The 24,902-nt window shown below is 28.9% G+C and overlaps 4 protein-coding genes and 1 long non-coding RNA gene across 11 annotated transcripts; 3 read left to right on the top strand and 2 right to left on the bottom strand.

Moving 5' to 3' along the window:
• The first annotated feature begins 184 nt into the window (after window positions 1-184).
• Window positions 185-1,447, top strand: LOC126835163 (uncharacterized). The gene is made up of 3 exons (XR_007685167.1): window positions 185-425; window positions 1,120-1,175; window positions 1,250-1,447. It is a non-coding gene; the product is annotated as an uncharacterized LOC126835163 (long non-coding RNA).
• A 129-nt stretch (window positions 1,448-1,576) lies between these two features.
• On the top strand, window positions 1,577-2,403 carry LOC126835162 (HIG1 domain family member 1C-like). The gene is made up of 2 exons (XM_050567476.1): window positions 1,577-1,670; window positions 2,062-2,403. The coding sequence occupies exons 1-2, from the start codon at window positions 1,601-1,603 to the stop codon at window positions 2,244-2,246; spliced, it is 255 nt and encodes an 84-aa protein (XP_050423433.1). The 5' UTR covers window positions 1,577-1,600; the 3' UTR covers window positions 2,247-2,403.
• A 2,166-nt stretch (window positions 2,404-4,569) lies between these two features.
• LOC126835873 (uncharacterized protein C19orf47) lies at window positions 4,570-7,653 on the bottom strand. Its single transcript, XM_050568722.1, has 8 exons — window positions 7,421-7,653; window positions 6,642-6,838; window positions 6,488-6,578; window positions 6,096-6,421; window positions 5,869-6,022; window positions 5,241-5,327; window positions 5,100-5,158; window positions 4,570-4,863 (listed from the first exon to the last, which is right to left on the bottom strand). The coding sequence occupies exons 1-8, from the start codon at window positions 7,437-7,439 to the stop codon at window positions 4,804-4,806; spliced, it is 993 nt and encodes a 330-aa protein (XP_050424679.1). The 5' UTR covers window positions 7,440-7,653; the 3' UTR covers window positions 4,570-4,803.
• A 230-nt stretch (window positions 7,654-7,883) lies between these two features.
• On the top strand, window positions 7,884-10,630 carry LOC126835874 (CREB/ATF bZIP transcription factor-like). 7 transcript variants are annotated; one of them, XM_050568727.1, is made up of 5 exons: window positions 7,901-8,313; window positions 8,380-8,952; window positions 9,876-9,994; window positions 10,177-10,232; window positions 10,348-10,629. In XM_050568727.1, the coding sequence occupies exons 2-3, from the start codon at window positions 8,392-8,394 to the stop codon at window positions 9,930-9,932; spliced, it is 618 nt and encodes a 205-aa protein (XP_050424684.1). In that variant the 5' UTR covers window positions 7,901-8,313; window positions 8,380-8,391; the 3' UTR covers window positions 9,933-9,994; window positions 10,177-10,232; window positions 10,348-10,629. The 7 variants fall into 7 exon arrangements, with proteins under 7 accessions (XP_050424682.1, XP_050424681.1, XP_050424680.1 ...); XM_050568729.1 differs by having other exon boundaries at window positions 7,909-8,313; window positions 8,380-8,749; window positions 8,858-8,952; window positions 10,177-10,627; XM_050568726.1 differs by having other exon boundaries at window positions 10,177-10,630.
• Window positions 10,631-11,983: 1,353 nt separating this feature from the next.
• Window positions 11,984-15,484, bottom strand: LOC126835531 (actin-related protein 8-like). Its single transcript, XM_050568191.1, has 11 exons — window positions 15,205-15,484; window positions 14,967-15,146; window positions 14,704-14,913; window positions 14,450-14,623; window positions 14,171-14,281; window positions 13,974-14,112; window positions 13,067-13,275; window positions 12,846-12,992; window positions 12,598-12,775; window positions 12,281-12,409; window positions 11,984-12,214 (listed from the first exon to the last, which is right to left on the bottom strand). The coding sequence occupies exons 1-11, from the start codon at window positions 15,232-15,234 to the stop codon at window positions 12,042-12,044; spliced, it is 1,680 nt and encodes a 559-aa protein (XP_050424148.1). The 5' UTR covers window positions 15,235-15,484; the 3' UTR covers window positions 11,984-12,041.
• Between the last annotated feature and the right edge of the window lie 9,418 nt (window positions 15,485-24,902).

Here is a 24,902-nt window from a genome sequence, read left to right as displayed (position 1 = left end):
ATTTACGTTGAAAGTGACCCTTCTGCTTTTATCTATTCTGTGCTGACAACCATAGACCTATAAAGATCTTTATAGGTCTATGCTGACAACACGTCCGGTTACCTCAAGGTTAATAGATTAACTTTGCAGTTACCTATAGTTTTGTAAAATTATCAAATTTTATCACTTCAAGTGCCGTGTATAAATATTCTTCCTCTTGTGTTGGCTAGCGTGTGTGTGAAATTAGATAATGATTTTTATTATCATTTATCAAAGAAAAGATTTGCAAATTTTGCAGTTTGCGCAATATGAAGTCACAGTTATTGTCGGATTGTCTAAATACTATATAGATTCAAGATCATGATCATGGCCTAGTATATTGTATAAATTAAAAACTATATTTCCTGTTGTAAAGTTACCAATATATTGACTTAAGTTCAGCTAAGGTAAGTTGCATTAAACAAATTAATAGTAATATTGTAAAAATAATGGTAGTCTATTAAATTTAGTTGCTGTCTTAATTTTAATTCGTTTCATAAGTGATTTTTAATAATATGTAGCTAATTTTAAAATAGGATGATAGTTTTAATATTTTTTAATTTTTTACTGGTCATGTTTTCAAAAATTGTAATTAATTGTTATGTTGCTTATTTAGCTACATCACAAGGTCAAATTTAAGTAGTTTATAGTTCATTATTTTATATAAAGTTATCATAGGATTACTAATTAAAAAATTGACACATCCTACAATTATATTCTTTAATAACAAAATATCTAAGATTATGTCCATCTCAATTTTTTAAAGTTTTTATTTTTTTAATGTTTGATACTTAATACATATGTAGGTATAATAATATTGTCAACATGTTTAAACTTGAAGACCAAGCGCTCCCATCGTAAGATAGTTTCTAGTCAAATTCGCTAATGGGAAGGGTTGTCAATCATTCGCTGGACTAATAATATATTATATATTTTAAAACTATTAATTCAATGCTATTAAATATTACTTATTGTTAGTCATTAACTGCATAATTTATAATTATATTATAGTAAACAGTGGCATAGCTGTAAGTATCGGAAACTTCCACAGAATAGATTACTTTTATAAATAACACTATATTATAGGTACTTATGTTATAGGGAGCAAGATGATGTTTCGAGTCACTGCACTTTAGACTGTTACTATGATATTGCAAGTAAAATTTATAAAATAAAGTATGTTGGGGGGCTCTGGCTGCATTTATCTATTTTTGATTTATCCGTTGTTTAGGCGTCAATATAGATACCATTAAGCTCTGTTGTAGTTGTTTCATAGAGTAATTCTCTAAGAGTTGTTTGCAATCATGGTCAGAGTTGATATACTATTCCGCATTTTTGTGTACCTTACTACAGCAGTATGAATAACAAATGAAAATCATCTTAGTTTTATTATTATTAGTATTATTTGGGTATAGTAAATTAATTGTAAATTTTATAGTTTAAAGAATTATTAAAAGTAATTTTAGATTATTAATTTAAATCATAAAATTAAAATACCGTTATTAATCTAAAATAAGTGAAAACTATTGTGCCTTAAAGCATGTTTGTTTAATTCCAGATAACTTGATTGTTGTTTCTAGTCATGGAAGAAGAAGACTCATTCGCTAACAGATTCTCCAAAAAAACTAATCAAATGCCTATGTTCCCTATTGGTAACAACATAAATTAAATAGATTAAAAAAAATTAATATTTAAATAAGTTTTAATTGATACAATGCTCTAGATTAATTTTTTAAAACCTCTATTTTATTTTTTGTGAGGTGCATGTAACTTTTATGTCAACAAAAGTTGTTTAAATTTAAATATTATATTTTTATTAAAAAGTTTCATTTTACAAAATGGTTGACTTACTATTATTATCGAAGTGTATCCATTTATGAACTCTAAAAGTGTATCATTACTTTTTTGTAAAAAGAAAAAAATTGTGCTTAATATAATAACACGTTTATTTATATTAAATTATTCCATAATATTTTTTAATAATTTTATGTTTTTAAAATAAGTTATCATAATACGTATTAACATTGTCTATAATATTTTTAGGAATGGCAGCCTTTGGGTGTATAGCAGCTTATGGACTATACAAATTTAAAAATCGTAAAGGACCTATATCGTTATATCTTATTCAACTACGGTTAGCAGCCCAAGGTTCAGCAGTTGGAATCATTGGTTTAGGTTTATTTTATAACATTTATAAAGACCTTGTTGAACCTAAGTTTAAACCTTAAATAAGTATCTAATTTTATGAAATTTGATAGTAATGTTGTGGCTTTTTAATAATTAGTATTAATATAGGTAGTTAATTTATTTTACCTGTTTATTATTTATTGTTGTAATATAGTGTTACCAATGAAATATAATTATTTATTGTTGTATGATTAAAAAGTTGGTTAATGCATTTTGTAGCAAAAAAAAGTCATTATTGAATGACACAATGTCTTAAGTTCTATTAACAGTTACAAAAAAATAAAAACAACAAGAAAAAATATGCTTAATAGCACAAATGAATATATGTAAATAAAATATATCGAAAACATTTATTCCGTACAAAAATTTCTGAAATTGTGTTAACTGAGATTTTAGGATAATTTAAATGTACATAAACGGTAGGCCGTTATATTTGATCATTAAATCAAATATTATGTTTTATATTTTCCGCAATATTGCATCTGCGTGGTATCTGACCAAAAACCTTGAACCTCTTTGATATGGAATGTATGCGTATTATCACCATAGACCTTAAAGTAGGTAGTACATAGATATAATAAACTAGATTGCTAACTACTGAGCATAATGCATTATGCGCGTTCCATGTAATCAGTCCAGTGTTGCTAACTAGCGATAAGAATTGAAGCCGCCGGTCTGTCATTCTGGGCGATTTGTGTGTGTATAAAATAATATATATTTGTGATTCTGCGGTATCAACTGAACTTCTCATATTGTTATAAGTTATAAGCATATTTTCATGCGATAAGGTTCTATTTCCCACCAGTAGGTGGAAAGTGGCTTCTTCAATTATCTCTATTGGTGACATGTACAGTTAGCGATCTCGTTTATTATATGTATATTTGTGGGCCTAAGTCACCATTTTATCAAAAACGTGATTATTACAGATGCGTTATCACTTTGACACATCGATTCATGTTAAAAAAAAATTTAGTCCCATTACCAGGAATTACAAAGAAAATTATTGACTTTTGTAAAAAGGGTCTAAGTTTACTATACTTAAATGCTAATAATCTGGACTGCATTTGATAATAATAATATTGTTTTACAGAATGTAATTTTACTGTTTAATATCTAAAGCCTTCATATGTTAATGCATTTTGAAACATATCAAAGGTTATTTGATTTTTCCAAAAGTTAATAGTTAAGGACTAAGGCTTTTTTTGCATGAAGCGATTCAAATGTTATCACAGATTGTAATTTAATATTTTGCCATTATTATCTATGTGCGAGCACGACTATTGTCGTAGCAGTGATACCACTGCAAGAAGTATAACTTATTGTTTAATGAATTGCACAGCATTTCTTTGTTTTCTCTTTATATATTTTCATTTTTGGGGAATCTGAAGACGACTCCATAAATATTTGTGTAAAAATATGTATAACATACAATAAATTTATAATAAGACATCATAAAAAAAGTACTGATGAGTAGAATTTTCTTCCAATGTTACAATTAAATACTGCATTACAAACCAAACATTTTCTTTTACCCAATAAAAAAAATTATACGTATACAAAAGTAAAGTAACAAGTTAAAGGTTAAAGGGAAAAAAAACTGTCGTCTCAAAATTTGATTATCGGTCACGAGCCGCAACATATACAATAATTTTTAAACCGTGCACTAACTAATCGCTCTATCTCATTTTAACGATATCGATCCTCGGACCATTCTCTCTACTATCAGTCCATTTCTTATAAGTCTACTATGCCTAATGGTCTAGTCATAATATAATATAACTAACTGTTAGTTATATCATGGGTCTATTAATATTAATAACGATAATATAATAATTATGTACCTATATTAATAGCAGTAATAGTAGCTAAAAGCTGATAAAAGATTATAATTTTTGATTGTTTGCACCACGTCTGTAGATATTTACCATTTAGATATTGCACCATTGATTAAACACATAATTATTGTTATTTAAATTAAAAATTATGGTTACAAAAAAATAGTATTATACACATTAAGTAAATATCTTAAAATCTTGTCTATATTACTCTAAAATATTCGCTCATACAAAATCACAATTAACATTTATCTCTCTACCTTAGCTTATCACAATTAATTGGACATGCAAAGTCTTATTTAATTCCTACATTATATGAATATTTAATTTGTTATTGAAAAAAATTAATTAATTACATTTTGACCTATTTGTTTAATTTAATTTCATATTTGTTACAATTATTAATTTCGATTTTATTAATATATAAAAAATAATAGTAAAAACAGTAATACAAATAATGTTATTAAAGCATATTTTATAAATAGTACATATTTTTATTAGTTTTTTCTTGAAAATAAATGTTAGGTTAATTTTTATTCAAATAATATTTTTAGCAACATTAGTAATAATAGGGCAAGACCTTAAAAATTAAAAACTTGTTATTTAATGTCAGTTCAAAAAGAAATACACAGACATAGATATACTTGACAAGTATAAACAAAATAAAACTTAAATTCTGGTTTTGAGGTTGTATTAAAAAAATTGTTCACATAGTAGAAAAAGTAATTAACTTAAAAGAACGGTTTAAAATAAAGTATGAGTCTTAATCACAACTTCTGAAATGTGAACGATTTAACTGGCTCAATTTGTTTACATTCAACACCTGTATTTAAAAAAATTAATTATTACATACAAAATTGAAGTGACATAATATAAACTTTGTTGAATAGTTTCAGTATGATTACTATTGAGGTTTGTAATATTTTATTATTTAGATAACTAAGCAGTTTAAAATTTGGTCAGTACTCTAACTTCAGTTGTAAATCATTCAATCAATTATGTCTAAAATAAACTCTCCATAAATGTATATACACCACTAAAAAAGAAAAAGGGTCATACTTTTGGATTGACGTGTATTGGCCTTCCAGTTGCAGTTGTGTTAGCATTTCTTAAAAGAGCTAAAACATAAAGAAAAATAAATTAAAATGAAATATTAGTTGTTAAAGGTTTAAATTTAAATTAATATATTATGTTGCTTACCACTTTTTGACACAAGACCTGGACTTTTTTTTAAGTTGTCACACGAAGCTCCAATACGTTCAAACACAGACTTTGATGAACTAGAATCTATAAAAAAAATCAGTAAAAGGATATTATTTTTTATTATTTATAAATAAAAAGATAGAAGAGCAGATTGCTTTTTAACATTTTTAAGATTGTATAATTATTAAACTTCAATAATATGCAAGTTGAAAACAAAAAATTAAGAATATTGTCTGGGCTTTTATGAATAGTTTTTATAATTTAACAACTTTGAAGGTTGTTGCACAGATTATATGAAAATATTTTCATATGACCTGTGGTTGTTGTGTCGAAATTTCTCTTATTAGTGGATTTAAATTTGAAATATTTAAGGACACCGTGTTTAGTGTTTGTTTATATTGAAGCCAATACATTGAAGCTTTACACTTTTATACTAGTAAGCTTGAGATTTTTTAAATACACAAATTAAATGGTATGGTACCGTACTTAGTATATTGGTATGCATACTATTTCACTATAAAATAGTCGATGAGACATATTGTACACTTCAACAAGTAACCTAACCTTGACTATAATTAAATGATACATTTGTATTAAAACATAAGTATAAAATAACATTTCATACTTGAAACTTCATTCTTTATTCTCTTTGTAAGTGCACTACTCTCTTCTGAAGGAATACTGGGTCCATAACATACACTAACTGGTGCAGAGCGCTTTGATGGCACTGTAGTTAATTCATGGTTTTGTTTCTTTCCAAGTCGATTAAACACAGACGACTGAATAATACAAATAAAATAGTATTTAAAATGTAAAAATAGTACTCTACAATGTATAAATTAGAGAATAAACCTTTCTCGATTCTGAAGTTGATGCATTATCAAGATTAGGTGTTGTACTACTAACATCACCAACTCCTAGACGATCAAAAACGGAACTCTTAGTTTTTAACTCAGTCGGTGAAGGAGAATCATCATCATCACTATTTAACACCACTGGTTTGATTTTGAGTGGAGTAGATTTTGTTTTCGATACAACTTTCCTAACTATTATTTTAGTTGGAGGTTGTGAAGGCACTATTCTCTTGACAGTTTTTATGGGTAGTGTATCTTCTTCATATTCACTTTCACTAGAAACTTTTACTTTCTTTACGATTACTTTTTTTACCTTATTAGCAACTGGAAAAAATAACACACAAATTTAGTTTAAAATATCTTAATTACTATTAATATAATCAAAACTACCAGATTTTTTCTTTTGCGGTACAGTTTCATTATTTACAGAAGAATTACTCTTTGATACTGAAATTTCATTTCCATTATTGCCGTAAAAACCCTACAAAGTTATGATTATTATACATAGAAGCTGAATAAAGTACATCAAGTTTAATAGATTTACCTCTCTGTAAACATCTTTTGCATGCTTCAATATGGCAATAATATCACCAATAACAGTTATGCCCATCTCCTTAAGTATATCTTTATCTAAATCCATTAACATATTAGACTGTATTCTATTTTCATGAAAAATAGTAGCATATTTTGAAGATGCAAATGTGGGAATGCCGGTATCTGTAAAGAATTTGATCCACCATTCTGAAAAATAAAAACAGATAAATATGGCTACTGATATACTTAATATTACATGAAGTGATATAATACTAATGGATTAGAAGCATCACATTGTATGTAAATTATGTTTAAAAATTGCACTTTTTAAAATCTATTATTTCTGTTTTTAACTCTCATTAATACATTAATATTCTTATTTTTTAATTGAAATAATGATATTACACACACAATTATTTTTAACAAAATATTAGGCTGTACCTACTTTAGTTTTTATAAATGTAATTATGAAATTATAATGTAAATGTACGAATATTTTTAATTGGTTATATTTTGGTATGTATTACAATTAATTCTTACGTGTATATAGTTTAACAAAATTATTTTTTTACAATAATGCTAAATATTTATATAATACATTTAACAAACTAAATATGTATACTAGCATCGTCAAAGTACACTAATGTGTTCTGTATATTCAATAACTAATATAATAAATTTCGCAAATTAAAAAAATATTACAGCATCATCAAAGTAGGTACACTTCGATTTTTATTGTTAACATAAAGTAATATATTTACTACTCATTCATTTATCTAAGTAACTTACCTTTGCTAAAAGTTGACATAATTGCAATTCGCAACCAGATTTATTGTATTTCACTGTTTCACTGTTGAATTATAACTATTTATCCAACAAAATTAACGTATCGCAACAGCCAACAAGATAGCACAGAAAATACATAAATAATAAATATGAATAAAGTAGTACTTAGTAGCAACTAGCGTCAAACGCAAAATATGTTAATTGTTACTAATCAATTTTCCCAAACGTTATCATAATATCACCAAGTTCAATTCGCCATTCGACGATATGTTACTTTTTTGTTTAAGTAAGTATACAAATTATGAAATATAATATTATTGTACTCAAGTTACCGTTTTACCAGCTGTTTAATGCCTTCAAGCCGTGGTATGCACTGTACGAAACAGGGTGCAACGTTATGTCCTGTTCAACCATTTCAACGAATAAGAGCCAAGAGATATTATAGTATAAATTATAATATAATAATATATAATATTATTTAATTTATAATTTATACTTATGTCTTAAATTATTTATATTTGTTATGCATAAATATTTCGTTAAATAGTAATTTTTAAGGTAAATATGTCAATTTGTTTTACGCAATCGGCAATGCTACCGCTCGATGAATTTCATTTTGAGTAGAAAGTAGTCACCTAACCTGACCGACTACCGTACATTTTTTTTATCGATTATGCGTATTCCGTAGACACTTTAGGCAGCTGTAGTGTAGGCACTCATCTGTTTTGTATTCTGATTTCTGATAGGAAATTTGTATAAATGTGGTACTGATTCTATTCAGAGTTCAAACGTTAATTTACGTTTAATCCTTAAGTCGAAGAGTTTGCGCTATTATTTTTCTTTACCGGAAATGGTTAACGCATTTTGATTGGTAAACTTCTGAGGTAACACCATCTGTAAGTAAGAAATATTCATACATATTTGAACGATTGTAATCTGTCCAGTTCGTATTACATATTAAGGCACAAGAGAAAATGGGCCGTTCGTCCAGTTCATCAACGTCCTCAGAGAAGTATGAATTATCCGATTCGGATTCTGATCACAGGAGGCCGGGCTCGAGTAGACCTCGCCGTCTACCAACCAGCAACAGCAAAAATGCTGTGGCAGCTCGCATGAACCGCATTAAACAGAAACAGTATGTAAAAAGTTTGGAACATAAAATGGCCAAACTAAAACGTGAGATAAACGATTTGAAAAAAGAGCTAGATGAACGTGAAAAGAAGTCAGTGCGAAGTCGTCGAGAAATAGCTTACTTGAGGAACGTAATTTCCAACAGTCCTCAGATTGGTAATATATTGCGCAATGTACGATGGAGGAATGTGATTCCACAAGGTAGTAATGTCGAAAAAACTTTAAACGAGTTAAACTCTGAAACAAGAGTTGACCGTATTCCTGTCAGTACCAGCAGTAGTCTTTTTGATGGTTGTTTTAATTTATTAGACGAAAGAGAAAATCAAGTGGATCTTCCATTAGCACGAGTTGCCAATGGTGCAGAATGGGCATTAAATGCTGCTGACGACATTTCAACAACCGAGGTAGGTGTTTGTTTACACGTATCTAATAGAAGGATATCTGTTGAATTTTGTGATGAGTGCTCAGCAAGATTCTTTGAGGATCCTTTTTCACAGCAAATATCATGCTAAATTTACCATAAGCAATTGTAATTATTTTATTTTATTATTTAGTTTTTAAAAATATACTGAATTCCATTTCTTTGTCATTTACTTTATAACCAGATTGGTACAAATAAAAATAATAAACATTTTCAATGAGTTGTTCATTACTACAGTTAGAAGACTATTTGTTGAACAAAAAAAAAATTGTATTAAAAATGCTGTATCTATTATATATTATTTAAGTTGAAAGAATCTATAATTATATACAACATTATACACATCGCACAATATTAAATATTAAACTTCATTTCAAATTTTGGGCTAGAAAAATAAATGTTAACCATTATTATACTTATTTTTGAATCTATTCAAAGAAGATCTACGATTTGTAACACATTATTTACTGTTAGTAAAATATATTTTTTTAAATGTTTTTACTCACACCTACGATTTAACAATATTTAATATGTTACTTTTGTTATCATTTATTTTGGTAGAATAATTTAACTTTTAAACAAGTTTTTTTCAAAACATCAAGCAATATAAATACAAGTATGATTTCTCATTATTGTAAGAATTTAATTTTGTTATTAATGTATTAAGCTTATTAGAGTATACTTTTATAATATAATTGTAAGTTAAATAAAAATAGAAAGTTGGTCATGCTAAAATCTTTTTTAACCTAATTATATTTTGGTTGATCGCTGATGGAAATTTTGATATTTTTTAAACTTAGTAATTGTAAAAAAAATTATCAGACAATAATCAGTGATCTACTAAAATTTTATTTTTAAATCATTATATTCTCATTATTAGATAATGGTTATTTTGAACAATTTCAGCTATTCCAAGATACAATTCCACCCAAACACGTGTCCATGTGCACGACGTTACCATAGATTAACGGTCGTGTCTCTTTGTGAGTCTATGGCGTAAAAGATTTTATTAATTGAAAATAAAGGTTGGTATATGATATCAAAAACGTTTTGTTAATTTTTTCATTTGTTTTGACAAATTTTACTTTATTGCTTTAATTTAATTCTGAATTATTTTGGGGTTAATTCAACAAGAAAATAATTGTGTTTATATTTAGGCATAATAAATAATAAAAAAAATGTCTACTAATTTATTTTGATTTTTTAGAAGCTGTGATCTCGCATGTACAGTTTTACATGCCAAACTTTCAAATTAGGCAAAAGGTAAGCACTTTCCTAATTGTAATTAAAAATGTTGATCAAACTTCTAAAATCGTAAGCATGACCAATTTTCTTATTCAATCGGAACAGTAAAAGATTTATCATTTATTTTTTTCAGTAAGAAGTCAACTATTTTATTTATTGTTAAAATCTTGCACTGTTCTTAAAAACGGTTTTTTTTTAATGATTATAAATTGTAATGTTCAGGTTTTGAAGTAGTTTAGTTGTATATGTATATTGTTTTTTTTTTTAGTAACTTGTGCTGATCACATTTTTGTGTCTACCCTATTTGTTAATTTTAAGTTAATGGTCCTTTTTAAAGTCCATTGGCTATATTGTGCGTAAGCTATGTTGAATTATCTAACTACTTTAATTTCTGTGTAATAAATGTACATAAATAATGTACTTGTGTTCCTTATTTTATTTATTCATTTTTCACCAAATACCGATACCATAATTAAATTATCATTAGAGTTTAACCTATAGTTACAGTATTGTTAAACTACCCTCAAATTTTAACCATAGTTGGTGCAAATGGTCATAAGGGGCATAATTTCGTGTGTTTATAGTTTAAGTGTAAAATCTAGCTAACCCTTCAACCAGCCAACTTTTTTTGCAGTAAATCATAATAAAAAAAGTGTCGAATCACTTAATCAAAAAATGCTTATAAAACGTAAAATATTGTATTTTAACTGTTGCCAAAATGATAAGATTCTATGACCGCCAGACAAAATACTAATGTTGTTGTAACAGACAGAAGAAAAAAAAATTATGGAAAACCGTTTTAAACAGACGCTATGATACTTTTGGATATAATAAATAAAATACCTATAGACATCTTATTACTGTGCTTTAAGGTATACTAAAATTTTAGTTTTAAATGTATAGTTTGCAAATATATTCCTATACTGTAATCCAAAAGTAATAGCAGGCAAAGTGTCCTCTACTAGTGTAAATGGTTTATCTTTGATATCAGTATAATAAAACCATTATTTATTCGTTTTGTTAAATAATAATGCATACAAATATAATTTAAAAACTAACGGTTTTTTATTTTTTATTAACTAGCATGCGTTGCAGAATGCAAAAATGTATGTGTACAAATTGTCTACTAAATACTGCAGGGTTAGTTTAATTATAGAAACATAAATAGACAATAAATATATTTTAAGTAATTTTATTTTATTAATATGACTCATAAAAAGTACATTATGTATATTTTATAGTGTAAAAAACTATATCGAAATCTAAAGTAGTAAAAAAAAAACCAAACAATTATCAGCATTTCTCACTATTAGCTATTTTAATAACTATACATTTTGGTAAATCAATAGTAATTTGTACATAAGGCTTTTAATCTAATTTATTAAATTAAATAATTATTTAGATTAGGGGGATGGTAGTTGGTAGTATTCAGGTTTTTTTAACCAAAAACAAACCATTAGGGTACTTATAATTTTGTAGTTTTTTTTAGGTAAATATGAGCCTTAAATGATCACACTTTGAAAATATAAATTAAATAATGATTAGTAGATATAATGCATACTAAGTACCCGCAAGGTATGTAAATTTATCTTTCTTAACGGCAGTTTTTCTTCGCAAAAAATTGTAAAAATTCAACTAAAGAATATGGTAAAATCAAGTTTTAAGTTCTCGCATGTTATAATATTAGGTAAACCTGAATATTTCAACTGTTTATAATCGTACACATACATATTTTTGATATGGTTAAAAAAATTAAAAATAATAATGACTAGTATTAATTTAATATATTTACAAACAATTTATGTATAAAATATATGCTTAAAAAAGTCACCAATTAAACATTGCTCGTTCTTTTAAAATTCGAATACTCCAAGATGACCATTCTTTTCCAGTGATCCAAAGTTCGTTGGATGATTCTAGGCCCCCGAGTATAGAGGCCCCTTTCCATGTAACAATTAGAGGATCCAAATCTTTGGGTGAATTTATAATTTCAATGTGTCCTTAAATTAATAAAAAAATCAAATAAACTATTCAGTTATTTTATTATATTATTTGTTTATTAATACCTCCATAATAAACTTGTTGTGCGTTAAGAGATATTTTGCTCTTTAACCAAGCACACGCACCTTCAAATTTTAATCCACCGCCAACAACCAAAATACTACTATACATTTTTCGCTTTATGTCATCTGAATCTATACATAAACATATAAGTCTAAGTAAATACTAATGTTTTGTAGGGTAAAGTAGTGGTGTTGTTATGTACTCTCACCGCGAGTATACAATTTTCATTATGAGTACACATAGACATAGAAAAATTGGAAACTATACACAGCATTTGTACACTTTATGACTATACCACTGAAAAAACAAAGTAACTTACTTAGCCTTTCAATACTCTGCACGATTACTTTATCGAGGCTTTGAGGTCTCCCCGTTTCAATGTCAAAATAATTGCCAGCTGTTTCAATTTGATCTACACAAATTTCTTCCTCTGTGTTGTGTGTTATACTATTCTCAGCTTGAGTTTCAGTTTCCAATTCACGACCAGTACCTCGTCTCTATAAATTAAGTCATTGAAACTAACATTGTAAAACAATTGGTACAAAAACAAAAATATTTAAAAATTACACTAGTTTCTCTTAAAAATTCTTCGTCATATGGATCTTCAGGTAGTGATTTAGATCCTTCTTGGATTACATAATGATTATTGTCAGTGATTCCCATTAATGTTGGATTAAACACACCTAATACTGCGATCATTGCTTCATCACCCACCTAAAAATAATATTATAATTTGATTTTATAAGCATTATATTATATATATATATATATATATATAGATTAAATACCTGAATAGTATATTGTGTTACTGGTTCAGTAGGTTTTTTTACAATTACTGATCTTTCCATGCAACCACACTTATCTAAGTTTAAATGGCAAAAATCTTCTTTTAATTGTTGTAACAGTGTTGCATCATAATAGTTTTTTAAGGGATCACATACAGTATAAGGAAAACCACATTTCTTTAGAAGCCAGTGGAATGTTTGTGTAATGTTTGCTGAAAAATACAGATAAGGCAATACAATTAATTTGAAATTTTTCATATTAACAATTTCAACACAGGGCATGATGTAGCACAGTGGACACCTCAGCTCTCATGCAGTACCTGAGGTTAGGCTGTGTCCATTGCTGCTTGATCCCAGATGGGTGACCATCTAGGATTTTTAGCGGCGACCCATGTCCACACCTACACTAACCTAACCAAAACCCAAAATCAATAAACAACAAAATAAACCAGCAGCTAATAGCCATAGTAGTCAAACCTTAGAGAAAAAAAAATGTCAACAGTTATTTCTTAATAAATGTAGAAGAGTTTTAAGGCTACTTAAAATGTGAATATGTAAACTTATAAACAAATAATGGTTACCTAGTTAATGTATTTTAACTATCAACTGTTTTATTATAAATTGTGCATTACACTTTTGTGATTCAAGTATTACATTATAATATTAACGCTTCTAAGGCCAAAGAATATATTTTTTTTCAAACAAAAAAAAAAAATTAAAAGATTGGTGTAAGTTAGTATTAAAATACATTTTTATGTTGATAATAATCAAGCATAGCATTTAGAGCATTTGTTGGTGTTAAAGCTAAAATAGTAAGTAGACTACAAAAAGGTTTAGCTGCAATTTAGGTATCATTCATATCCTTTTGCTTTGGAAGTGTTAACATAATAGTTATGTTATAAAGTACTACCTCCTCCATAGCGTAATCTTATACGTGTATTACGTTGCGATATGCCGTCTTCTATACAACTCACAGATGTCTTTCGATGACCTACATCGACAACACATGCATAGCCTAAACCAGCACCAAAAGTCGCAGCAACATGATCCTGTAATGCGTAGATACGAATAAAATTTACTTAAAAATCTATGTTACAAATAAAGTACCTGTATAAGGATGCAAGCTTTGAATTTCATGGTATTCAATATTAGTGACATCATTTCTCTAACATGAACTCTGTTAAATATATCTGGTATAATCAGAATAACTCTATAATTCTAAAATAAATACAATTTAAAATAATTAAGAATGGAAATGCTACAAAAGAAATTAATACTATACATGAAAACGCAACTCAATCTTATAAAATGATTTACTGAACTAATTATTAAAGTTGTACACAACATATTTTATTTTAGAGTAAGAAGTACAGTAGAAAGTCTCACTTTAAATTCTGTTGTAGGGATATTTAACAAGTTGTTAATAAAATGTGTCCAAATAGCTTCTAGATCTGATAAGACAGCAGTTAACGAGCCTCCAATTTTGTCATTTATATTTAATTCCCCATTAACTATGGGAAAGGAGATATTATATTGAAGACAAGGATTAATTCTGAATATCTGAAATAACATAAAGTTAGTGTAAACAATTAATAGATGCATACATTTAAATCAGTCTAATTTTTGATTATGAACATTACTTCTTCTCCAAACACAGTTTTATTGCCTCCAGGGTCAATAAACTGTTGGGGAGGAATTTCAAGCAGTTGTGGTTTAGATTTTCGATTATAAGCAGCTATTTGTTGAGGAGGAGTCGCATATCTTCTATCACCGTTCGATTGCAAGCTAGATTGTAACATGTGCGATGCTTGAAGTCTACTATCTTCCATTGTGGCCCAAATATCTGAATTCTATAACATCATATGTTAATAATACTTTTCAAATTATTATACTTTAATCATACTTTATTCGGTAGAGCTGTCAGAATTTGATCATATCTCTTATAACTACCACAGAACTTCGAGACCGGTCGAGCAATACCATGTATAACAGTATGAGGTATAGGGTCAACTGCACGACCAATTCTTAAATTTAGTGACCCTGGGTGGATAATGATTACTGAACTGAGTGATATTTTCTCGGTCTAGAATAAGTCCCAAATTAACTTTTTTCAAACTACTAATCACAATATACATTCTTACTTCATGGTGGTTTTCTGATACATTAGGCATGTTTAAAATTTTATAATAATTCTTTGTAAATGATTTAAATGCTATACGCTATTTAATTAATACTGTGTCAGTTATTGTTAATCAGTTTTTGAAATACCTAAACATATTTACGAGTTACCACTATATGATTTCCGCTCACTTATTATAATTTTTAATATTACTTTTCGCTTATTGTTTAACTATTCCACTTAATGATGAAAAATAGCTATAATACTTAATTAGTTTTCCAAAGTTTAAAAGTATTTTATGAATTAGAAAAAAGCGGAAAATGTAAATAAACAATTGATAACACCCGGTAGATATTTTTGTTTGAAAATTATCTAAGGTTTCATGGAGTAAAAAACAAGAAATAATCATTAACATCAAATCAAAATATGATAAAATAAATTTTACAGTTACGACTTGCGTAGGTATAAAAAGTAAAAAAAAGAACCATGACTGTTTACATTTGTAACGCAAATGAATAAAAATACTAAGAGGATTGGACATCACACCGATTATTCCCGTCTATCCATTTCATGCGCAACTTAGGAATATAGACATATATTTTGTCCATCGTTACGGCGCGGCGTACCGACTACCGATTTTCCTAGTAATGCGAGAATAAATCTGGAAACAGATTTAAATTTGTCATAAAGACGTATACTCGAGATCAAGGAGTACTTTGATCAATTTTTAATTTTAACCTTTTCCAAATTTAAAATTTTATAAAATGTTTAAATGTTACTTATTTAAAGTAGGAAAAATGTACTCTGTAGAATCTCAAATAAACTTTACGAAAATTCATATCTGTTTTCAGATTCCTTACTGCATCACTAGGTAGATCGGTAGTACCGATTCGGTACGGTGGACAAAATATACGCCTTACTTCCTATGATGCGCGTGAGATAGATAGGGACGGGAATAAGCGGTATCCAATCCCTTTCAATAGAAATAGTTTTCTCACTTTATTCTGGTAAGTTAATACTTAAAACCATTGATTATAAATTACAATTTATAATCAATTCTAAAACTAATAAAAATTATAGGTAAGCAAATAGCAATCATCAGTTTATAGTTTGTGTAATATGTAGTTAATTTCTCTTGGTGGTAGGTTAAGTTTTGTATGTCGTTATCACTATACTCAGCTGTTTCCTCTTGTTCGATGGTTATATCTTTAGCAAGATTATCAATTATCATAGTCTGCTGGTTCAGCAAAAGGGGAACGGAAAGCGCTATTTATTAAGGGACAAAGGATAGGCAATATTTGACAAAAATTTATCTAGTCACCGTTATAAGTACGCCGACTAATTTTAGGGTACAGAGCTTCAAGTACCTAGGGGCAGAGATCAATGAAAATGCTAATAGCCACGAAGAAGTTAAAAAACGACTTATGGTAGCAAATAGATGCTACTATAGTCTAATGCCATTTTTTAAATCGAGATTACTATCAATAAAGTCTAAAATTACGTTATACAAAGTCATAGTTAAACAAATTGCTCTATATGCATGTAGTACTTGGGGCCACGATAAAATCAGATGAAAAAAAGTTAGAAGTGTTTGAAAGAAAGATATTAAGGAAAATCTTCGGTCCAAAGAGAAATAACGATGGAGAGTATGAATTGAGAAACAACGAAGAGTTGGATAATCTTTGTAAAGAACCTACCATTATTGGGACCCTAAAAAGTACGAGGATAAGTTGGGCAGGACACGTATGGAGACCAGAAGGAATAATTGGATTAATAACTAAATGGAAACCCAACGTTAAGAGACCTAGAGGATGGCCTAGACAAAGATGGATAGATAGAAAACAGGAAGACTTAAAACTTCTGAATGTAAGGAACGCTGAATAATGTGCGAAAGATAAAGAGGGATGGAGACAATATGTTGTTGCGACGATGGTCTTAAAGGCCTGTAAAAGCCCAGAAAAAGAGAAGAAAGAAGACTAATTTTAATGTAAAAATATATTAAGTTTTTCTAGTTATAAAACTTAAAGTTATTTTTCTCCGAGGTTTTTGGGTAAGACCAACGTTACAAAAAAGAAATGTAAATGAATAAATTAACTTTTAAAAGATTTATGGGATGATGACATTGGTATAATATAAACTAGTTATTAATATAACTTGTTTTTATTTTTTAACACATTAATATTTAATTACATTTAACAATTAATATTTAAACACAATTTTGTGTCCACGCCGAACTATAGTGTTCATGAAAACAAAAACATCTATAAAATTTCCCACCACGAACGGGACACGGTTTTGTTCTTAAAAAACAGAACATTTTGTTGAAAAAAAACAAAATTGTTTGGAAATTGTCTAAAAACATCGTGTTTTTGTTTTGTTTTAATATTGTTCGCTCTTTGTGGACTCGGTATAAGGATAACCCAAGTCATAAGGATCTGAAACTGAGGTCTCGCCGTTTAATGTGATTATAGATCTATTTAGACTAGGACGAGTTGGGACGATTGACGGCAAACACATGCTTATAAAGTGCCCTAAATATTCTGTTTCATTATATTTTAGTGACAAAAATCAGTTCATTATAGTTCTTCATGTCTTGGTTAATGACGATTTCAACTTTACGCGCATAGACGTAGGAATCTATTGAAGTTCTTCGAATGGGGGAATTTTTGGAAAATCAGCTTTGAACACTACAATATTATAAAATCAGTTAGGTGTTCAGAGGATAGTGTAATACTAGAAAAGGACGCTTTCCTCTTAAACCAGTACCTGATGAAGCCATTTCCCAAACGGCCAAACCAGAGTCTTAAGGAGCGCGCATACAACTACAGACACTGTTCAGGAACGCAGAATAGATGAAAATGCATTTGGTATTTTAATTAATCGTTTCAGAATATTTTCCAGACTGACATGTCATTGTAATGTCATTGTGTCAACGAGGTTTAAAGCCTTATTACTTAACTCATAAATAAACTCAATACATTAATCATTATTTTATCTACACAGTACCGCATTATATAACTAACGGTTACACGGGAAAAATATTTAGTTGGTCCAACTAAAATTATGGTTAATATAGAGACACAATACATTTCTAGTTAGAATAACCAAATAAATAGTTGGCCCAACTGAATGTACAGTTGCTTTAACTAAAAATTTAGCTGGCCCAACTACTTATTTAGTTATACCAACTAGAAATGTATTGTGCTTTAACCTTTTATTAACCATAATTTTAGTTGGACCAACTATGTATTTATTTCTGTGTAGTTATATTATGGTAGGTGCTTATTTTTTTGTGAAATTCTAAAAATATAAAATTGATGGACGTTGCCTACATAGTGTTTTAAGGGAGTTTTATATGAAAAGCGAGCTTAGTCTCTCTCGACTTTATCAGCTTGTGTGTCTGAGGACTGTGGTATGTGGACGTATATTTTTATGAGCAAAATATCGTTAATAAGAAAAAAATATGAGCAACATCTTGTTTACTATTCGCCAGATATTTTACGTTATTCATTCAATACGGAGGAATTGGAAAATATACATTTAAAAAACGATTTAATAAGCTACGCGGTGCCGTGAGCTCAACTCAAGTCATTCAATCCTGGTGCCATCAGTGGTTTTAGAAAAAGGATAAAAAATTGCAGATGCAATTTACTCGATTGGTCTACGCCACAAACCCAATAATTAATAAAGTATAAAACTCGAACGATGAAAAGGCGAAGCGACGAAGGGGGGGGGGCGGCTAACCTGTCTGCCGTTGGTTTTTTGAAATTAAAACAATAATATTATATAGTTAGGCGTAGGCGATGTACAGTTTGTTATAATAATGTTATTCCCTTGCTACGAACGCGACGACAGCGTGGTGGTTTAATTACGTTAAGTACCTCGACGCGTTGCTTAATATTTAATTGAATTAAATATGAACCAATAGTCGTCAAACGTTGTAGTGCACATATAAAGGTATAACACGATTAAACTTCAGATATTATCGGTTTGCTATCGCATGAAATCCTTCAGCCTTCGCTTTATATTGAAAAAGTCTTAAACATACTGAACACAGATGCACTTACGCCATATTTGACCTGTTACCAGTGACAGTTCGAACTACGACATCCTAGTAGACTATGGAAAAGTCATTGACGATCGGTGTACTACTAAAATAAATAATAATGAGCATAAATCTGTACGAAACAACAAGGTACTGGATACCTACACCATAAAGTGCCACTGCGAGCAAACAGTTCGAGCTGCAATAATATATTATTACATTCGGATAATATGCTGGATTTACTTTTTGTGTGATTTGCACCGGCGTTGGTCCGTCTAGTTTCTACAGTGTCAACACTCAACGCCGCATTTGGTAAATATCAATGGTCATAATAATATCATCATTAATGATGCACAACACAATTATTGTACACACCAAAAATGTATTATCATTTATCCATGATAGCTTATTAAAAAACAACTCAACACCGTGGATGAAGTGGAACAATAAGTTCATATAATTTTATTTCACGTTTTAATTAATTTGATTGCACCAAATACCAATTATTAATTAAAATATGAAAACGGGTGGCTGAGTGGGTAAGGCCACTGTGTATTGCGCGCTCGCTGTCCCCGGTTCGATCCTCGGTCTCGGGTGGTATCTCCCTTTAGGCAGGCCACAGTCTGAATACAGAAACTTTCATTCTCCTCCGAAGCGACCGAACTTGGACCTCTTAAACCTACTCTCGGTTAAAAATAAAGTCGTACGATAATATTTTTAATAGTAGGTATTAATAATAATGATTTAAAATATAATGAAATCTTACCATGACTATACTCTTATGCATAAAATTAGTTGAAAATGAATTGTATTCAACAAAACTTTCATACGCATAATATATAATAATACATTGTGATTCAACTCAATATCATACAATCCAACTTAAAATCACAAATATAACAAAAGGAATAATTGGCCGTCATCTTACTATTTTGTTTGTTGTTTTCAGATGAATGACTTTTCTAACTTACCAATAGGCAATACCGTTTTTTTTTGTTGTGGCGATGACACATAAATTAATTTTGCATTTCATTTACTTGAAATGGAAGTAGTATTCAGGATTTAAAAACACAATATTTTTTTATTACTTACTGATCTGTCCGACATACATTCAGTAAAATGTATGCCATGTAATGGTACAGATTGATGTATTAGATTACTATTATTCATTGTCATTGACAATAATTGTTTTAAGTTAGTGTTTTCTTATTGCTCGATTTATTCTACAAGATAAGCCAGCCAAATCCGCCCTCACTATACTGCCTATATTCATAATTAGCTAGGGAAAATTATTTATGACTATACTCACTTTTTTGTCAACCCAGTTATCGGGATTCTCTGCTTTAACGAACAATGAGTCGTCGTCTACAAAATTAAGACTATACTATCTTCATACTATATCGCAAGGAGTTTATAGATCGGAAATAATCATTATTAAATAGCTACCAGACTGAAGCATGTTTCATGTTTTATAATTTTAGCCGTTAGGCTTAAGTAGACTGTAAATATTTGAATAACATCAATTCGAGTTAAGCGCAGTTGGTTTAAGTAGTTTAACTACCTGCTATTTTGGGCACAGTGCGAGAGCACAGTCTTTTTAATTCACCTATTTCAATTTACCTTTACTTCAAAATTGCACAAAACAATTTTTTTGTATGTCCTTCCCGTTTTACTATTGCATTTTCCTTACTTCTTTCAACATTTTGTTAAAATCTCAATCTTTTCCCTTTCTCTTCTATTGAGATGACTACCAAATATATTTAACAAATATTGTATTCGGATTTATTAATATGATTCATTAATTACCTTCTACAATTACAGTTTTAAAAATTGTTTCAATTAAAGAAGTTGATATAAATCTAATCCTTTCAAGATCATTACGCTTAACGGTCATTTTAAAAGTTAACTCATTTTTAGTAGGTATAGTTAGTAAAATCTTGCTACAGCCCTAATCATTTCCCCCTTGAGAAATTTATGTCTTCGCCACTTCACCAACTTTTGATTTTTTAATAGCTTAGTGTCAAAAATACTAGAAAAAAAAATTAATAAGATATATCAACAGGGGTATAATTAACCATTCGCTCTGTATTGTTAAAATTATAAATGTATCGTGTTGACAGTAACTTTATTTTTCTTTGTGGTGTATTTCTAAATATTTTTATAAAATACAAAACAAACAAAAAATAAATATACAACTTTTATATGATTTTCTTATACATTTTTGTAAGTTATCTTCTTATGACAGAGATATTTAAGATCAACCATTAACTTATTATTAAAAAATTACTCACAGGACATCTCAGACATCTTGATACATAATAATATTAAGTGTGGTTATTGGTTTTTTGTAGAACCGCGTAAGCTGAAAATCAAACTAATTATAAACCTTCGGGCTAATTAGTTCAACAGACCTCACTTTAAAATCCTATCAAGCAACTTTTGAGCATTTTGGGGTTTCTACTATCCTACGCCAGATAAACCTGTCCTAAGGTGGAGGCCAAGCCATAGTCAATAACCATTTCACGTCCATAATCTACATTCTGTTTACCAATCCGTATTATCGCTCCGACATTCGAGTTTAACGAATTAGATTAAACTAAACTAATTAATAACGCTGGTTGGATTAAAAACTAAAAGCGAAAATGTATTAAATAAAACAATAATAATTATTTATAGAAAAAAAGTTACAGTCTACTTAAAGCCTAACGGCTAAAATTATAAAACATGGAACACGTTTTAGCCTCCTGGCTCCTGAATAGTGATTATTTCTGATCTATAACCTTGCGATTTATGATGATAGTATAGTCTTAACTATATGTTCTGGCCAAACGTTTGCATGACGACAACGACTCGTTATTATTTCGATGGCATCTTATATGTTATTATACGTTTAAGTTAGGCGCGCTACTTTAGTATCGCAATTTAATGTCGTTTTTGGGCTAGGGGCCAAGGCTAAAGCATGTTTCATGCTAAAAATTAAAATATACTACTAATCTATATTCTGGCTATCGTTCATAGCTGTTGTAACTACCAAAATTATACTATTATTAATAATAATACTATACTATTTCATAATTGTTGTCGTCTCGACTTTTGGCGTTTTTAAAAACCACTATATAATCCCTCTCTACTTTGAAGAAACCTTGCACACATGAAACAAGCTTGCTCGGAGCCTGCTTATATTACAAAACAATATAAATTCTTGGTGGTTCAGAGCTATATCATTCAACGGTTTCTACATATACTTAAATATTGCGATGGATGCTTAGCATTGCCAAACCATTTAACCTATTATAAATAGAACAAATAAATATTTTTAAAAAATACATAGGTTTATAATAATAATAATTTATTTTTATTAACTCTAGTTATTATCTAGTTACAACTATTTTTATTTATTTATATCGCCCGCAGGTGATAATTCATGGGGGGGGGGGGCCTATAATTTTGTAATAGATTTTACAAATTTGGGATATTGGATATACATTTTTTAACTTGCAGAGAAGCTGAGGGAGGGTTGTCATCCCCTGCCCCTACCTGTGGGCGCCCTTGAATTTGAACTTAAATATGCGCAAAAGTAATAATCCGAAATAATTCTAATAATTATAACTTATTTTCAAACCTCACCTTGCATTGGTCGCGTGCATTTAATGACACCAGAAGTCGAGTGGATTACAATAGTAGGTAATCCATATTTTATTTTTTTGAACTGGAGTTGAGTTCAAAAATTTTAATTAAGGAAAGTATTGATTACTGAAAGCCTTCCAGCCCGAAAACGACGCTAAATAGCGACACTAAATTGCGATACTAAAGTAGCACGCCTACTTTAAACGCATAATAATTAATGACATATAAGATATGCCATCGAAATAATAACGAGTCGTTATTATTATATCCTGGAAGTTTATATGTATATGTCAAATATATATACAATACGGTTATTATATATTTTTTAAACTATTAATTCAAATTACGATTAATGGTTCAAAGTAAAATCGACTAACTCATGTATCAACGCAGCTTCTTATAAAATATCGATCAACCTAAGAATCTTTTTCATAATTTGATTGATAAAAATTAGCAATAAAATATATGTAACTTACTTTACTGTAAATCGTGTGCAGTACTTCAAGGAAGTAACTTGTTATTTAAAATTTCAAAACACTCGAAAAAAAATAGTTTACATTATTTATACAACTTTTATTTTGTTTTATTAGAGCTGTAATTGTTTATTTTGATATATTACATGCCACTGTAATGTGCTACGATACAGTCTTTTTAAAGTAGTATATTTTTATCTCATTTTAACAAAAACTTTTTTAAAGATTACAAGATGTATCTTAAAATACTTTAAGAGACATTTACTAGTTTTAATTAAATTCTACAAGTGAATTATAAAATTAAAATAATTACTTTAAAAGTAATCACCCACTATTGCATGAAATTTCAATATTATACCACCTGCTTTAGCATTTTTATGTAATTCAATTTTGTCAAATGGGAAGAAAATCATTTCGGCTCGTTCTATGAGTTTTTGTAGAATTGTTTGTGTGCTACTCTTTAGCTACTAATTATGAGAGGCTCACCAGTCACCAACTTCTGAGAGATCCTTTTTGTATAAATATTTTCGTTTTGTAACACTAAGTTTATAAATCATTAAATTGTCATTTGAGATCTGTATAACATTAAAAGCCTGTGTTCACACTTTGTAGTTTTATGTATTATCTTTGTTCAATGTAAAATTTACGACGTTTCATCAATTTTTAAATGAAAAAGAATATGTTATAAGTGTTGATATAGTACGTTCGAGCTATGATCCAAAACTTGTACTTATGGTGCTTTATATTGATCCCGGAAGTTTAATGTATATATCAAAGTCTTAAATTTGTAAAGTTCAATAGTGAATTTTTAGCCTAACGTCAATCATCACTCAACGAATATTTTATGGATGACGCTTGTTACTCTTAAACGTAAACGGTTGCCGTGTTGTTGCTGTCTGAGAATTGAATAGAGAAGTGTGTAAACGCTAACACATTAGTCTTGTCATTTACTTTGAAACTCGGTCTCAGGTCATTGATGCCACCCTCGCTTTTTACCGCACCTTCTTCGCCTAACTTTAAACTGTCATATAGTTTTTCACAACTACGTATTAGTTCATAAATATATTATGTCTTTTAAAATTGAATATTGTAATAATGCACATAACAATTTTTGTAAAATAAGTTTCAGTTTTAATATACATAAGTAACCTGAGTCATAACGTCGCATCTCAGTGTTCAAAAACGCCCATTGTTAGTCAGAAATAGTAGACATCTAAGATTTTTTTTTTTTAGAAAATCTTACTAACATATAATAAAGTCTTAATAAATGTATATCGATCTCCTGCTAAGATATAATCAACTTGTTTTAAAGTTATAATTAACTTTAACTGTACTATTTACAAAAGCTAAAAAAAAATAAGTATTCATTCGTACATTGTGTATCAGTACTGTGGCTTCAAGGTACTGAAATTGTTGTTTTAGTTAAAACTTATTAATTTTTAAATGCTGTCAACAATAATGTTCAAGATTTCTTGGAGTTCCGCGTACGCTGATATGTTCGTTATAGCAACATACTTCGGATGGGCGCATATGGTGTTGCGGTGAAGAGAAGCTCTTCTGTTGATTTATTAGCAA

The sequence above is a fragment of the Adelges cooleyi genome, unplaced genomic scaffold (genome assembly GCF_023614345.1).
Source record: "Adelges cooleyi isolate 19-005CV unplaced genomic scaffold, UGA_ACOO_1.1 ACOO_flye_CR_arks_rails_tigmint_CR_PRNA_23, whole genome shotgun sequence".
NCBI lineage: Eukaryota > Metazoa > Arthropoda > Insecta > Hemiptera > Adelgidae > Adelges > Adelges cooleyi.
The sequence above is the reverse complement of the archived record's forward strand: the minus strand, read 5'-3'. Positions and strand labels throughout refer to the sequence as shown.

Coding starts and splice junctions, on each gene's coding strand:
- LOC126835162 (XM_050567476.1), top strand. CDS start 1,601: ATGGAAGAAGAAGACTCATTCGCTAACAGATTCTCCAAAAAAACTAAT. Junction 1,671..2,061: donor AATGCCTATGTTCCCTATTG/GTAACAACATAA, acceptor TAATATTTTTAG/GAATGGCAGCCTTTGGGTGT.
- LOC126835873 (XM_050568722.1), bottom strand. Junction 5,328..5,868: donor AATAAAGAATGAAGTTTCAA/GTATGAAATGTT, acceptor TTTTTTTTATAG/ATTCTAGTTCATCAAAGTCT. Junction 4,864..5,099: donor CAATACACGTCAATCCAAAA/GTATGACCCTTT, acceptor TTTTAAATACAG/GTGTTGAATGTAAACAAATT.
- LOC126835874 (XM_050568725.1), top strand. CDS start 8,392: ATGGGCCGTTCGTCCAGTTCATCAACGTCCTCAGAGAAGTATGAATTA.
- LOC126835531 (XM_050568191.1), bottom strand. CDS start 15,234: ATGCCTAATGTATCAGAAAACCACCATGAA. Junction 14,624..14,703: donor AAACTGTGTTTGGAGAAGAA/GTAATGTTCATA, acceptor ATGTTATTTCAG/ATATTCAGAATTAATCCTTG. Junction 13,276..13,973: donor AAGATTACGCTATGGAGGAG/GTAGTACTTTAT, acceptor TGTATTTTTCAG/CAAACATTACACAAACATTC.